At 42.7% G+C, this 15374-nt stretch overlaps 1 protein-coding gene across 3 annotated transcripts in view; it reads right to left on the reverse strand.

Annotated features, from left to right (window-relative positions):
• Positions 1-14941, reverse strand: part of Fgfr1op (FGFR1 oncogene partner) — a 31621-nt gene extending 16680 nt beyond the window's left edge. For 2 of the 3 annotated variants that reach the window (XM_021149129.2, XM_021149130.2), the window contains exons 1-7: positions 14740-14941; positions 14458-14511; positions 11317-11371; positions 10788-10876; positions 10264-10401; positions 6772-6852; positions 4215-4274 (exon numbers count right to left, since the gene is read on the reverse strand). In XM_021149129.2, coding sequence (XP_021004788.1) covers positions 4215-4274; positions 6772-6852; positions 10264-10401; positions 10788-10876; positions 11317-11371; positions 14458-14511; positions 14740-14841 — 579 coding nt within the window. In that variant the 5' untranslated portion in view covers positions 14842-14941. The remainder of the gene's footprint in view (positions 1-4214; positions 4275-6771; positions 6853-10263; positions 10402-10787; positions 10877-11316; positions 11372-14457; positions 14512-14739) is intronic. The other variant, XM_021149131.2, reaches the window with a different exon arrangement.
• Positions 14942-15374: the final 433 nt, after the last annotated feature.

Consider the following 15374-nt stretch of genomic DNA (forward strand, 5'->3'; position numbering starts at 1 on the left):
TTTTTTTTGGTTTTTCGAGACAGGGTTTCTCTGTGTAGTTCTGGCTGTCCTGGAACTCGCTCTGTAGACCAGGCTGGCCTTGAACTCAGAAATCCTCCTGCCTCTGCCTCCCAAGTGCTGGGATTAAAGGCGTGCGCCACCATGCCCAGCTCGCAGGTCCTATTTCTCAAGCTCCAGATTCTATTCAGGCACAGAAGGTGAAGAAAGCCATAGCTGTCTGTAACACAACACTTAGCCTTTGCCATTTAATACAAATGAAAGGACTTACTGAACAGTACTGCATCAACTATTCCCTTTGAGGGAACTCAAGATGAACAAACTATATGGCAAATTATAATAAATAAGTTTTTGAAAGTTTTAGTATAGGTTTAACTTTCCAATAAACAATAAAAATTCAATCGTTTAAAAAAAATAGAAAATAAGATCAGAGAAAGTTTCACAATGAAAAAAAAAAAAAACCAAAACTCCTTGTTTAGTAGCCAAAAATTGAATTACTGCTATAATATTTTTAAGAACCTAAAAAAGGGCTTAGATAATAGGACTTGCCAGGCCTTAATTCTTAGCACTGAAGGAAATAAAGGAAAATATGATTTGTGTTTCCAAAGTAAAAACTTAATCTGCACTATTCATAAATAGACAAAATACTTCAGTTTTATAAATATCTACCTGCCCTACTTCTTTTCCTCACACAGGGCTCTATCACCTCTGCCTCCTCCTCCTCTTGCTCTGCTGATCCATGACTTATGAAGTTTACTTCTACTACTTCTAATCTTTACGAACAAAGTATTGAAAGAATAGACTGCAATTAAATTCAGTACTATACTTACAGAGTTTTATTTGCTCACCTTACTACTGCAGAATTCTAGAAGCCCAGACAAATCTTTTAAACCTCTCCATTTCTAGAGAAGCCCGCTTCCCACCAGCAGTCAGTCATCTAAGTCATACACACACACTGCTGAACCTCGGCCTTTGGGAGCAAGCCCAAGACAGAATGGCCCCTGCACGGTCCCCTCAGCCTTCTTGCCCTTTGCAGCGCAGACTCATTCATCTGAGGATAATGCCAAGAGGTCAAGAAGGTCTAGAAGCCAGGGACCAGGGCTAGGTAAGTGTGTTTCTCACTCCCTGCCTCCCACTTACCCAGCCCCAGGGTGAGGAATGAATGAGAGAAAGCCCCGAGGCAACAACTACAGACAAAAAAACCCAGCCCGAGAGACACACAACATGATTGTGCCCAAATGTCCAAAATCAACATAAAGTTGAATTTATCTGAAAAGGAGTAATGACCTACATCACATTACTAAGAATTAAAAGCAAACGTGTGGAAACGGATGAAGGAAGTCTTCTCAGACAACATTTAATGGCATGTTACAAAGAACTTCATTCTACACCTGCAGAGGTGCTTTGGCATCTGAGACCCTCAAGTTCCACCCGACCCCACAGGTAAGAATGCACTGAGGCTACATATTAAAAATAATCCTATCCTGCTTTGTTTCTCTAGTTAAATGGTAAAGACCCAAAGGGCAGGGCTTCTGCACAGTCTGCTATGATATCTTTGCTGCTGAGTTCCTGAGACAGGGTGTCACTATATATAGTCCAGGCTGGCCTAGAACTCAGTCCATAAGCCCAGAATGGCTTTGAAGCAGCAATCTTCCTGCCTCTAATTTCCCAGTGTTGGTGTATAGGCACACACCACTACACCTAGGTGTTCTAGTTCTTTATAGTTACTATGTTTTAAGAAACATTCTTTGCTAATTCTTTGAGAATTTCCTGTAATGGTATTTTGAACATATTTTCTCCCTTTCACCTCCTCCCACCCCCAACTGAGTTTTCTTCTCCCCCACTGCCTGCATGGAGTCCAGCTTCTGTTGTCCAACTACTCTGGAGAGTGGGGTTTTCTCTACTGATTTCTCAGACAATTGAGACATTATTTGGAGAAACAAAATGGTAAGAAAAGAAATAACCATCGGCACTACCTTGAAAACCTGAACAGACAGCTCTACATCTCACCCTTCACAGGCAGGGAGATGCCTCGGCAGGCAAAGGCCCTGCCCCTAAGCCTGACATTCTGAGCTCCAGCCCCAGGCCCATATGATGGAAGGAGAGAGCCCACTCTCAAGTTTTCTCTTTCCACATGTGTACTATGGTACTTGTTCAACTACACAAACACAAATCATTAAAGTAAACTCACTAAACAAATACTTCCCATTTAACTTTAACTCTGTGTTCTGAATCTATCCATTCTATTAACAACAAAATGAAGAAACCTTACTGAAATTGTTTAAAAAATCCTTACACACCAGTTATATTTACACACACATATTAAACAACTGCTTTTGGATTTGAGACAATCTCTGTACTGTAACCCTGGCCGGCCTCAGACTTGCAGCAATCATCTGCTTCTGTCTCCAGAGTGCTAGAATTACAGATGCACAAGGCTATACTGAGATAGCTTATGAATAATTCAAAAATGCATTCACACAATCAGCATGAGCTTGGGCCTCTCAACAGCTGTCCACAAGCAGAGCTCTCAGAATGCCAGAGCTCAATGGGAAGCAATACCCTGGGCTTCCTTGTTTTTGCTCAAGGCCCCTGAATTCTACACACAGCACGCACACTTTGTGTCTGTCCATCACATGGATGAGGCTCTGACAACTGGAGATGGCATTTCCTCTTGGAAATGGCACTCACTTGCCAACACAGCGGCTCCCACTAGCGTTCTGGTAGGCATATCTCCAACCATTACAGGCCACTAGGCATCTTGATTAGTCATTAACAATATTCTGGAAACTGAAAAGTTACTGCATGCAGAGGGCAAAGCAAAAAGGAAGAAAGTGCAGGGGGCTTAGCTATCTAGGGCTAGAAAGAGGCAACACAGATCCACACTGGCTACAAAAGCAGTTCAGAAAAGTACAAGGCCAGAGAAGAAAAGGGAGAAAGGACTTCCAAGTGACTGAGGAGATAGTTTTGACTCAAGAAGCACAATATGGGGCTGGTGAGATGGCTCAGCAGGTATGAGCACTGACTGCTCTTCCAAAGGTACTGAGTTCAAATCCCAGCAACCACATAGTGGCTCACAACCACCTGTAATGAGATCTGATGCCCTCTTTTGGTGCGTCTGAAGTAAGCTACAGTGTACTTTTGTATAATAATAAATAAATCTTAAAAAAAAAAAAAAAAGAAGAAGCAGCACACTATGAAACACAAGGAGCTAGACTTACAGTCCCCACTATGAAACATTGGGCCCAAAAGGTTCTAAATTCCCCTCAAGTCAGAGAGCATATGAAGGCCCAAGTCACCACGGCTGTCACATTACAGTGAAAACCATGTCTCTTAGTATATGTTGGTTTTATGTACTGATTCATTCAAAATGTTTAAAGACTTAAGACACTAGTAGTAAAGTTATAAAAACTCAATTCTGTGAAATATGCATCTAACTTAAAAATTCGAAACAGTGCAATGACTCTCAAACTACAGGTTACTACCCTTGATAACCTCCAGGCTGTCTGGCCTCTGCAGTCAGCCTGTGAGTTCAGACAGAGCCACTCTCACTGTGCATGTTACAACAGGACTCACTGGACCATGGAGCATCTTTTCATCAAATAACGTATAAGCAGTGACTGCAAAGGGAATCTGCCTTTACAATCACTACAGCTAGAGCCAGCTAACAGGCAAACCTTAGTTGGTTTTGTTTTTTAAGTCTTTATTTGAGATGTTTTAAAGGTAGGAATATGTCTATGCATCAGACTCCACACAGAACTGAGGATCCTGGAGAATTGAAAATTAAATCGCTGTGACTAGTTCTAATTACTGCTATGTTTTCTTACCAGACTGATAAAAGTTATTTTTGTTTTATGCCAGTATGCCTTCCCATACTCTTCTCCGTCTTGTCTTTTCATTACTGAGGACTGCGCTCAGTGCTTGCTAGTCTAGTGCTCTGCCATTCGACTATTTCCCCAGCCTACTTAATTCCTTTGCAGTATTAGATGGGATCTCACTACACTGCCCAGCTTGGCCTTCAACCTGCAGGTCCTCCCTTTACCCTCTCAAGTAGCTCAGATGACGGGCCTGTGCCTCAGCTCTGGCTCTCATGGGCTGATAGCAGACGGCAGGCATGTTTAGGAAGAAAGCTTAGAACCCAGGCCAGCAGGAGGCCCCGTGTCTGAGGGCCTGTCTCAGCACAGGCTGCTTTCCTCTTCTGCCCTCATGCATGTTACCTTGTCACCAGACTTCTGACCGCTTGTCTTCTTCTTACCTTGTCCTTTATACCTTGGTATCTGAGCATGAGAATAAAATGACATTTTACCATAAAATGTAAATCTTTAAAAATAAACTAACTCATTACCAAACCAGTAAAGACGGCTATTAGACGATATCTGCAATTGGGACAATTTAACATATTCCTCGCCACAGCTTCCTTTCATAACTTTCGAAGTGTCCGCCCATTGTAACCAGCTTCCAGCAGGTTTCTGGGCAGCAACTGGTACTGACTACTGGCCCCAGCTTCTGAGGAGGGGCCTGGCTTCTTTCACACTGCCCTTTGTACCACTCTCCACTGGCCTGGAGACCCTAAGCAGCTGCTGGGGCTCAGCATACTTTGTGTGCTTCCCCAGGAGCACACAACTGGTTCCCATCAGCCGGTTGAAATCCAGTCCTTGGCTACAACTTTCCAGTGTCCCTCACACTTACACTTTCACTCTGTGGGCTCACAAGGCTGATGAGGAATCATCGAGAGGCAAGGAAAAGTGGAGAGCTAGAATCTCAAACTCTTCAGGTATGTAACGGAACTGTACTGCAAGTGACAAAGCAAGGATGTATTTTAAACAGACCCCAGTCCCGGCCAGCTATCAAGATCTTGGGTGTTTCTTAAAGGACCACTCTAACCCCAGCTCACAACAGAGGAGACCTCACTGAGAGAAGAAATGGAAGGTGGCAGAGGGTGGCACCCCTCCCCAGGAGAGACACAGGCCTGCATACTAGCCTAGGAGAACGATGCTCTTCTGTAAGAACTTACAGCAACATTTCCTAACACACTCCGTATCATAACTAACTCTTAGATATTGAAAAATATACAGAGAATAAAACATGTAATAACATTTTTTTTCTTGAAGATATACTTTACATGGGATTGTCAGTTACCCTTATAAAAAATAATTTACTAAAAAGTGGATTTCCAAGCAGGTCAATACTTCAAGCATTGACACTCAGCATTTAAAGGATTTTGTAAAATTTACTCATGACCTAGTCTGTCAATCAGGGTTACAGCTTTCCATAATTATCAAAAGAGAAATATCTTGAAATAATCCTTACCTGAAAAGGCCTGGACATCTCAGAGGCCACACAACAGAATACCCCTGCTGGCTACAAATATGATATTTTTTTGGCTTTCAAAGCTTAAAAAGGGAACCAGCTGTCAAGGAAGAAGCCATAAGTACGCCCAGTGTGCTGCCCAAGGCATTCAGCAATGAAGTACTTGGCAGTATACACACAAGCTCCGAAAGCCACCTGATTTAAGACACCAGTTTTATCTATGCAATCCTGTCCCACCCTGAATCCACATGAAGCCTTGTGGTGGGATGGACTGCACACCATCTTTCTATTCTGATGGGAAAGTCACAGAGTTCAATGCTGAATGAACTGCAATGAACTGCAATGAACTGTGCAGCTATGCCCACCCACCCTCCTAAAAACCCTGATAATGTTGCAATCCCAATCCCTACAGTAAGAGAGTATTAAGTAGGGCCTTTGGGGAATGATTAATCAAGAGTGTGGAGTACTTGTGTATGGATTAAAGATTTCCCTACATAAGGATATATAAAAGGAACTGGGACTACACCAGACATCAAATCTGCCAGGGCCTCAATCTGTGAGAAATCAATGTATGCTGTTCAAAGTGATGCACTCTCTGCCACTTATAACAGCAGCCTGGGTGGACTAAGATATGACCCAACCCCATTATTTCACAGGACCAACTAGAACCAGTCAGGATGTATTCTATCAGCCTTGGGAGACCATCACTTCAAATGCTCTATTATTAAATACATCTCTGAGCTAGAAAGATAGCTCAGTGGTTAAGAGCACTGACTGCTCTTCCAGAGGTCCTGAGTTCAATTCCTAGCAACCACATGGTGGCTCACAACCATCTGTAATGGGATCTGATGCCCTCTTCTGGTGTGTCTGAAGACAGCTACAGTATATTTACATACATAAAATAAAATAAAAAATTCTTAAAATTAAAAAAAAAAGCTTAAATAAAAACAAAAAACAATCCTTGATCTTAAATTCCAGTGTTCAAAATTTTTTTCTCTTTCATCTAGTATTCCTGAAATCAGGTTTTATCTATTAATAGCGAGCACGCACACTCGGACCATAGTATACTTTCCTCTAAGTCTCAAAAATAGTTCATAAATATTTAAATACTACCATGATTCCAAATCTGGTCATCCATCTAAAAAGTCTACAAAACTCAACTACAACATTTTATATTCTGGAACTTCACAGTCACCAGCTAAGAATTTATGCAAAGCTTCTTACTAGTGCAATACAAAAATATTTCCAAGTATCAGTGTCTTCTGAGATACAAAATTCAAATATTACAAATAAACAAAAAAAGCAGCTTTTTAAAAACTTATGTAATCAAAAAGAGGAAAGCACCTTGGAGACATTTTAAGAAGACTTGTTACAAAGGGCGTTTACAGGCAACAGGTCAGAAGAGGGAGCAGGACACCTGGGTGTCTGCCCAGTGCCCACATCTCTGTCCAGCCATACACTCACCTTACTTGGGGTGGAGTTTGCACTTGATTTTCCTTCAGGTGACTTTGATGGAGGATGTCCATCAGATAGATCCAGTGCACCCTAAAAAATACCAAAATTTAAACTGAAACACACAGAAACTAAAACATGACTATGTCAACAATACTTCAATAGAAATTTAGCATTTAGGAACATCATACTGACATTTCTTCATAAACCCCTTTTCTAGATTTTCCTCTAATTTGAACACACACACTTAACTGTCAGATTTGAATTCCCTGCAAAGTGTTTCCCTTAGCCACCTTGAAGTGGGCCCGCGATCTACACTGTGGGTGCCCAGTCCACCTTTCCATCATAGCTTCCTGGGTTTGCTTGGATGGCAAGGTTTATGGAAACATCACAAATTACAAAAGCTCAAAATTCCAAACTGCTTCTGCTCCTAAGATTCCAGAAGCAGGGTCTGAGCTGCACACAATCTGCACTTTCCATCCCATGCTGGAGTCGCTCTAGTTTTAAATAGACAATGAATGCAGAGCAGAATCTTAAACCACTCAGCATGAGTGAAGAGACTGAAGAGAAGCCACTGGCAGGAATGGATGCTTCTAGAAGAGATGAAGATATAATTGCCAAAGATGCCAGGAAGGAGGGAACCCAATCGCTGGGAAACTCAGCAAACATGCAGTGGCTTTAATCATACACAGTTGGGAAAAAAAACAGCAACCCAATTCTTAAGTTAGCTTTTAAAATGCAGTTGCAGGGGCTGTCTCGATGGCCCAGTGGGTAAAGGCACTTCCTGTCAAGCCTGACAACTTGCTTCCGGGGACGGACCCATATGGTGGAAGGAGAGAACCAACTTCCACAAGTTGTCTCCTGAACACATACAGATACTAATAATTAAAATACAAACTCTGAAAAGCAGTTTTGGTGAAAGACAACAAAACTGAGTCTGATGTGTTGATCTTCATATAGCAGGCTTTCCTACCCACAACCTAAGTTTAGTATCACCATATAGCAGGCTTTCCTACCCACAACCTAAGTTTAGGATCACCATATAGCAGGCTTTCCTACCCACAACCTAAGTTTAGGATCACCATATAGCAGGCTTTCNCAGGCTTTCCTACCCACAACCTAAGTTTAGGATCACCATATAGCAGGCTTTCCTACCCACAACCTAAGTTTAGGATCACCATATAGCAGGCTTTCTTATCCATAATTTAAGTTTAGGATCAAAAAAAAAAAAAAAACCTATCAGTTTTTTATTCGTTATGACAGGTTTCCTTTCAAAGTAACAAAGTAAAATAGCAGTGAATTATGGAAATGAAAACAAGTAAGACACTAGACCCTGCTGAGCGCCTCGATTGTGTTGTTTGTACAAATGCCCCCCCCCCCAATAACTCCCACCCAAAACCCACTAATGAATTCTATGAAGACAAAAAAAACTAACAAAAAGAGATAATCCCCCAATTTCATAGTGTTGCAATTTGGAGAACAAAGCATTTCCTTTTGAAGATACAAATCCCTGTCTGGTCCGCTGAAAGAATTTTAGTTTATAATGACATGGTGAACTGAGTTCAGCATTAAACAGTTGCTTCACACCTTTCTCTATAACCTTAGATGATCATTTAAACATTAAACTCTCTATACAAGTATATCTTCTTGATTAGATGAGCTCTTTCAAGACACAGGACTTTCTTAAATCCTACTCTTTTATTACCCAGAGAATCTATTTACTATGTCTTAAATGCAACTGGTATTCAGACAAGCTTTTGTGATTTTCAGGTTCTGACTGGTCTCTAAATAGAATCCACAAGTAGTTTATGACCCTCCTGCCTCTCAGCTAAATGTTTCTGACTGAAAGCACATCCAGACAGACAGTGGTGCAGCCTCTAAGGAGTTGACCATGCAAAACAGTGTGTTTAGGTAAAGCTAATGTGTGGGGCTGGAAGTGAGCTCATCAATCCAATGAGCAAGACTCCATAAAAGAAAGATGACAGGCAAGAAAAGTCACTGCTAACGAGAAAGTATACATCTGTGCAAGGCTAGTTTAATAGCACACACTTGTCACACTTGTCATAAGTAGGCACAAGAAGATCATGAGTTCACTTTTGTGAAGCACTCCAATAATTTGCATGCATCCTTATGTCTTAAGTTCTTGGCACCTGAACATGCCATGCTAGGACATATGATGCTTCCCCTACACCCATCTTTGGGGAACATAATCAGATTCAACCTAAACCACAGGCTCTAGAAGCCATAAACGGAGTAAACGCTTATATAAACATTCAAGTCTACATGAATGATATGCCTGCCACCTTCTGAGTGAAATTTACATACTGGTATCGAAGGCAGAATATTATTGTCCAGAAGACAGTCTGCCCTGACTCAAAGTCACTACCTGATACAGTTCTGTTAAATCACCGATCTGATATAATTATGTTTCCTTCTCTTCCTAAATAAAATATTTCATACATGAAAAACTTAAAAAACAAAAAAAACAAACAAACAAAAAAAACAACAAAAAAAGATCATGAGTTCAAGGCCTACTTAGACTACATAGCAAAACTATATAGAAGAAAATCTAACAAAAGAAAAAAAAGTTGGAGTTTAAAAACATTTTAAAAATAAGTAATGTCAACAGCTCAGTTTAAAAAAAAAATCCATTAGATGGGCTAGAGAAATGGCTTAGTGGTTAAGAGTACTGGCTGTTCTTGCAGAAAACCTGGGTTCAAATCCCAGCACCTACATGGCTGTTTACAACTGTAACAACAGGTTCCAGGAGACCTGATACTCTCTTTCGGTCTCTGTGGCCACTGTCCACAATGGTGCATATACACATGCAGGCAAAACACTCATACATATGACAAAAAGTTTTTAAAAAAATCTTTATGTCTAAAACTTATGTGTAAGGCAGCCTTTCACACTGAACTTGTAACAAGACTACCCATCAGTGCCGCTCTCTATGCTGAGGGCTGGTCCGACTCTCATTGTCATTTTATAACTGAGGTGATGGAGGTAAAGTGCACATGGTCAAGGCAGCGGTTGGTCCCTGAGGAGTTTACAAGTTACTCTAGCCTGGTTCCTGAACTCTGAGGACCAACAGCCAAAGCAGGTACACAAGCCCAGCCACAGACTTTCACTTTCATTAACTACTCACAGACCATCACAGGCCACTTCATTTTGTTTTAAGGGGCAGCTTCCAGTGTTGGGTGATGATGGCACATGCCTTTAGTCCCAGCACTTGGGAGACTTAGGCAGGCAGATCTCTGAGTTCGAGGCCAGCCTAGGCTACAGAGCAAGTTCCAGGACAGCCAAGGCTACACAGAGAAACCCTGAACAACAATAACAAAAACAAAACAAAACAGAAAAGAGTGGACTGAACAAAACACCACCACCACCACGAGCAGCTCTTTTCATGCAAGCCTCAAGTCATTAAGCACGTACTCATCTCCATGACTTAAGTAGACAGTTACCAAAACAAAATCTAGAAGACAGTAAGTAGCTCAGGATACTTACCTCCACACTGGCCGGTCCTTTTTCTTTCTGTTGACAGCGTCTAATCACTTCTAATAATAAGGGTCCGCCCACAGTACCTTCCGCTTCAATGATGCCTAAATCCCGGGCCAAGTTCTCCCGACCTTCAAGACCTTGAATCTAGAAAAGAAATAAGATTTAGGTGCAGAAAATATAGCAAGAACAGCCAGGTACCAATGGGAGTATTTTGGAAATGTAAAGACATCTTTGAATTTAAAGTCTGTTAAGTAAATGAACTTTGCAAGTTTTGTATAGAACAGCTATGTTTTAGGATTTCTACTATGACAGCTGCAATATATAGAGTCTAACGTCTTAGTAGGATCAACTCTACAGTAACATGCATTTCTCAGCAGCTTCAAGTGACATGAAGCAGCTCAGATGGCTTTTTAGAAAGACAATCTAGCAAACACACAAAAAAAAACCTAATGTGATCAACTTCATTTTCACTTAGTATTCACTCTGTAGAGAAGTCACAGGTTAAGTGTGAAATCCTGTGTTTTCCTTACTGTGCTAGTTTCAGGATGAAAAACAGCCAAGGTGAAGTCAAGATTAAAAAACTGAAGAAATTCTGCGACGAGACTAGCCACTAAACGACCTGTAAAAACCAAGGGGAAAAAAAAGACATGGTGAACAGAGCCCAAAGAATTCTCAATATTCCTTGTGAACTGAAGCATTCTATGGGTAAAATGAGGCCTCTAAGTTTTTTAAATCACATATTTCCTCTGTGACTAATTCATTTAAGCATGAAAATCCCCATGTTTCTATTTTTGCATAAGGATCATCAACCTGCAACTTCAAGACCATGTAGTGTTTGAAAAACGGGTTTTAGTGTTTCCCGTTCTATACTAAGTCTGCTTTAGCCAGCAACTTCCCACTATCCAAATGCTTAATATGGCATGGTGGTGTGCTCCTGGGTAAAGTCTGCATCAGGCAGGAAGACCCCTGAGGACTAGAGCCCGGCCGGCCAGCATGAGTCAGAGTGAGACTACCCTCCCCACAACTATGTAAGATCAAATAAATACAATAACATCTTACCATCTTTTGTGTTTAAAAACTTTTTCAAGCTCTCATTGACCAATGGAGTTTTGTTCTGTTGAAAATAAAAGAAATACTTTAAGTGCTATATGTTTACCCTAAAATAACTAAAAAGTGCACGTTAAAGTTCTCTTTTTTCCCATAGCCCAAGTTTATGGTCGGCAGGTGAGAAAACAAACATCCTCCAGAGCAGAGTGTCAACAATCACGTTTATGTTGGCAAAGAGATAAAGAACACATACAACGCTATTCATGAAATCATGGTTTTACCATCCATCTCACAGCTATTTACTTGGCATAGGGCTTACTTTGTGCTATTTAGTAACTTTTCAAGTTAATGAAACCAAGCTGTATATGAAGACATTCACTTCACCCTTTAAAGCACCTTTTACACGGCTGGGGACTGGACTCAAGACCTCGCACATGACAGGCAGGCACCCTACACTTGTCTACCCCACAAGCCCTTCAACATGTTATAACTGCACTGCTTTTTACAAACATGTGTGGCATTAAATTTACTGTAACTTTCTATTTCAAGTACATACAATTTGAAATTTATCATCTTAGATAGCTACCATCTGCAATTCCAAATTAATCAGTGGTTTATGAGATGACCTTTTGTGGCCATAGCTCAACTTATTCTTTTGGCTTACAGTCTGAACAGACATAGTAAAATATACTTCTTGCAAACCAAACCTGTGGTAACTGTTGACAGGATAATGTAGGTAACAACAGCCTTAATCAGCCTCACATTTTGTGGATGGAAATATAAAATGCATGGGTACTGTGGAGCAGTTGGAAGGTTTCTTTGTTTTTGGGTTTCAGGTTACTATTATCTCCAGCAGGTGAGCTCGTCAGCCCACCCTCAAATATTTTCTAAAGATAAATCCCAGATCCCAGCAAAGATCTGGACAGGACCATTCACAGCAGCATTATCGACAGTGAAAACCAGGGACAACGCAAATGTGGTATCAAAGCGTAGGTGGCTAAGCAAATAAAACTATGCACTCAGTGACTAATGCAATAGTCCACCGTTCCTGAAGCCAGGACTAAATGGGATAGTAAGACACACTACAGCATTATGCTCATTATCAGGCCTAAGTGAATTTTACACATTCCCATTTGCATGGCTTTGAAACTAACTGAGATGCTGGGGAAGGCAAACTCAAAGGGTTGTGCCTATATTTTCTTTCTTGGTTGTGTTCCTCACATTCCATAAATAGTAAAGTTTATCAAATCTGACATTTTAAGGTGTGCATTTACAGAAACAATTATACCTTAAGTTAAAGAGGGAGAAAAATCACAGAAGTACATGGTAAAGAGAATCTAGAACGCTGAACTAGTCAAAGAGACCAGAAGGACAGATTCAGGCATGTGCTACAAATGGCCAACCCAGGGCAGCTGAAGACCTGAGACATATGATGAGGGCACCCATGACAGATGGGGAGTAGCAAGTGTTACTCTGGAAAAGCTGTAACTAAGCCAAGAAGGGCAGGCAGACACTGCCAGGAGATGATAGAGCAAGGGCAGAGCAGGCCTGGAAAATTCATGGACATCAGTCTGTTAAGCAGCCTAACCTAACACGCAGGTCTGAAGCTCAGAACGGGAGCTGTGCACCACAGACACGTGACAAAGTTACTAGCGGTGTTAAGGTTACCTTGGGGAAGCTGCAGACTAAGTACTGGGGCAGGATACCGACAACTGAAGTGTGGTAAGCAGGGAGGAGATCTTAAAAGAAACCAAGGACTAGGCAAAAGGAAAACACTTAGAAAAAGGTTCCCAAGGTCAAAACATTTCCAAAAGTGAAAGAGGGTTCACTGTTAGATGGTGCAACAGCCAGGCAAGCTGGGTGACAGCTGAAGCATACTCAAGTGGAGGAACCTTCTAGAATGTAGCAAGAGAGGTTTCAGGTATAGCAGTACTGTGTTTAAATGTTTAATGGAGCAAGGGATACCTGGTAATAAAAACCATCATGAGATATACAGTTCAAACTCTGCCCGTTAAAGCAGGAGAAAATCAAGAGTAAAACGATTTTCAGAGCAATTAAACATGTTTGTGCTCAAAAGAGCCAGCAGAAAAGAAATCAAAGACACAGTGTTTAATAACTAAGGAGATGAGAATACATAGCAGACAATACCAGACAAATTATATTGGCAAGGCAGAGCCTCTTCTCTTAAAGCAGGAGTACAGCTATACGGATACAGGTAACCTTCCTGAACTGACAGACTGGGATAGAAGCAACAGGGCACAAGTTAGGACCCAGGAGCTTCTCTTGTTCCTGTGAGTGAGGGATCAGGTAAGAAAGCTAAAGGGGACCAGAAGGGGGGAACCCCAGACTCTGCTCAGTTACAACCCTCCACTATGGGACTCACACATTCACCTGGCTAAGTGACTTTTCTTTGGCAATGCTTATGCACAAACAGGAGAAGGAAATAATTCGCTGGATCAAATGATCTGTTTAAAAAAGCAAAGAAACATGGGACTCCAAGGGTGGACAATGGGACCCAGCCTAGCCAAGAACCAACAGTAAGGATGAAGAGGAGAAAGTTAAGAGCAGGTAGGTTATACAGGGCCACAGCCGTGGAAGGATGGAGGCAGTAAGACTTTGATTCTCCTGTGATTCTTACTGACAAGGAGTTACAGGACATTTACTCAGGATGGTTGCTGGGGCCTGGGGTAGGCAGAAAAGCCAAGTTATTAAACATTCAGGTCTCACTAGNTTTCTTTTTTTGCGGGGGGGGGGGGTATAAGATCGGAGATGTTTTTAAAGTAATGGTCAGATTTTTAACCAACCAATCAGAATTTGGGAAACGGTTCCACAGTGCATTCCTTACTGCAGAGACATTTGAAGTGTACTAGCTTATAAAAAGTTCAAAGTAATACTTCCGGTAACTCAACGAAACGCTTTCACGTGACTCCTGCACCTGAGCCTTAGCTACGGTCTCCCGAAATTCCTGTGCTACTTTAAGGCCACTCTAAACGTGCAAAATGATTTAGAAAATGAGTATTGGTAAAGAAGCCCAATCCTTAGCCGTTCAGAACCATCCCCGGTTAGTCACTGAACTATTTCAGGATGGCTTTCCATTTATTAGAAACCGGGCGTTAAGAGGTACGGCATGAACAAGGTCTGGGGGTCTCTTACCTCTACTTTTTCTTGTTCTTCTAGTGCTAAAAACACAGCCGCTCTGAGTTCAGCCTTCAAAAGAAAAACCCACAAGATTACAAGTCAGTTTCGCAACCTGAAAGAACGGGGGCAGACACGAGGGTGCCGGCCGCGCGGGCAGCGAGCTACGGAAGGCGACGGGCCTGTGCGCTCCACACCCGGCCCACGAACTCCGGCCAAGGCCCCACGGCCGCGTGGCCGCCCCGTGCCGGCGTCCCGCGCCCCGCGAAGCCCCGAGCCCCGGCGGCCGCCCCGCCGCACCTTGATGCGGTTCAGCACACCGCTGTTCTCCAGCGTCTGCACCAGCAGGTCGCGCAGCTCCGTGTCTTCCTCGGCCACCACCGCGGCGGTAGTCGCCGCCATCTTGCTTCTCCAAGACAACCACCCAAGCCGCGCTAACGGCCAACGGCCGCCGCGGAAGCCACCCGGCGCGGGAGCGCGCAGTCGCAGCCCCGCCCCTCACGCGGGGAAGAAGACCTACGGGGTGGGGCCTTCAGGCCGGTGTTTGGGTTTCATGACGCGAGGGGCGGGCCTCAGCGTGTCGTTTATGGGCGGAGCCATAGGCACGGGGCGGGGTCAAGCCCTGGTGACGCGCTCTGTGGCATATTTACAGAATTATATTAGAAATTTCACTAAATTGCACTTAATTTACCCATTCCTGTGCGAGAGAAGAGTCCACTTTGGCTGAACTTACTGGCTCGACCCGCTTAGATGACGGTGTCAGGGGGAGATGCTCTGGGAGGGAGGGACAAGAGGAACTAAGGGGCGGAGACTCCAAGTTGGCGGAGTAAACTGCGGGGCGGGGCCTTCCAAGGGGTTGTTTCTAAGCGTGAGCAGAGAGTAGGCGTTCTGTTCTCGCCTCTGTGCGAGTTTACTCGCTCACCTTAAGTCCGTTT

This window comes from Mus caroli, chromosome 17 (assembly GCF_900094665.2).
Source record: "Mus caroli chromosome 17, CAROLI_EIJ_v1.1, whole genome shotgun sequence".
Taxonomy (NCBI): domain Eukaryota; kingdom Metazoa; phylum Chordata; class Mammalia; order Rodentia; family Muridae; genus Mus; species Mus caroli.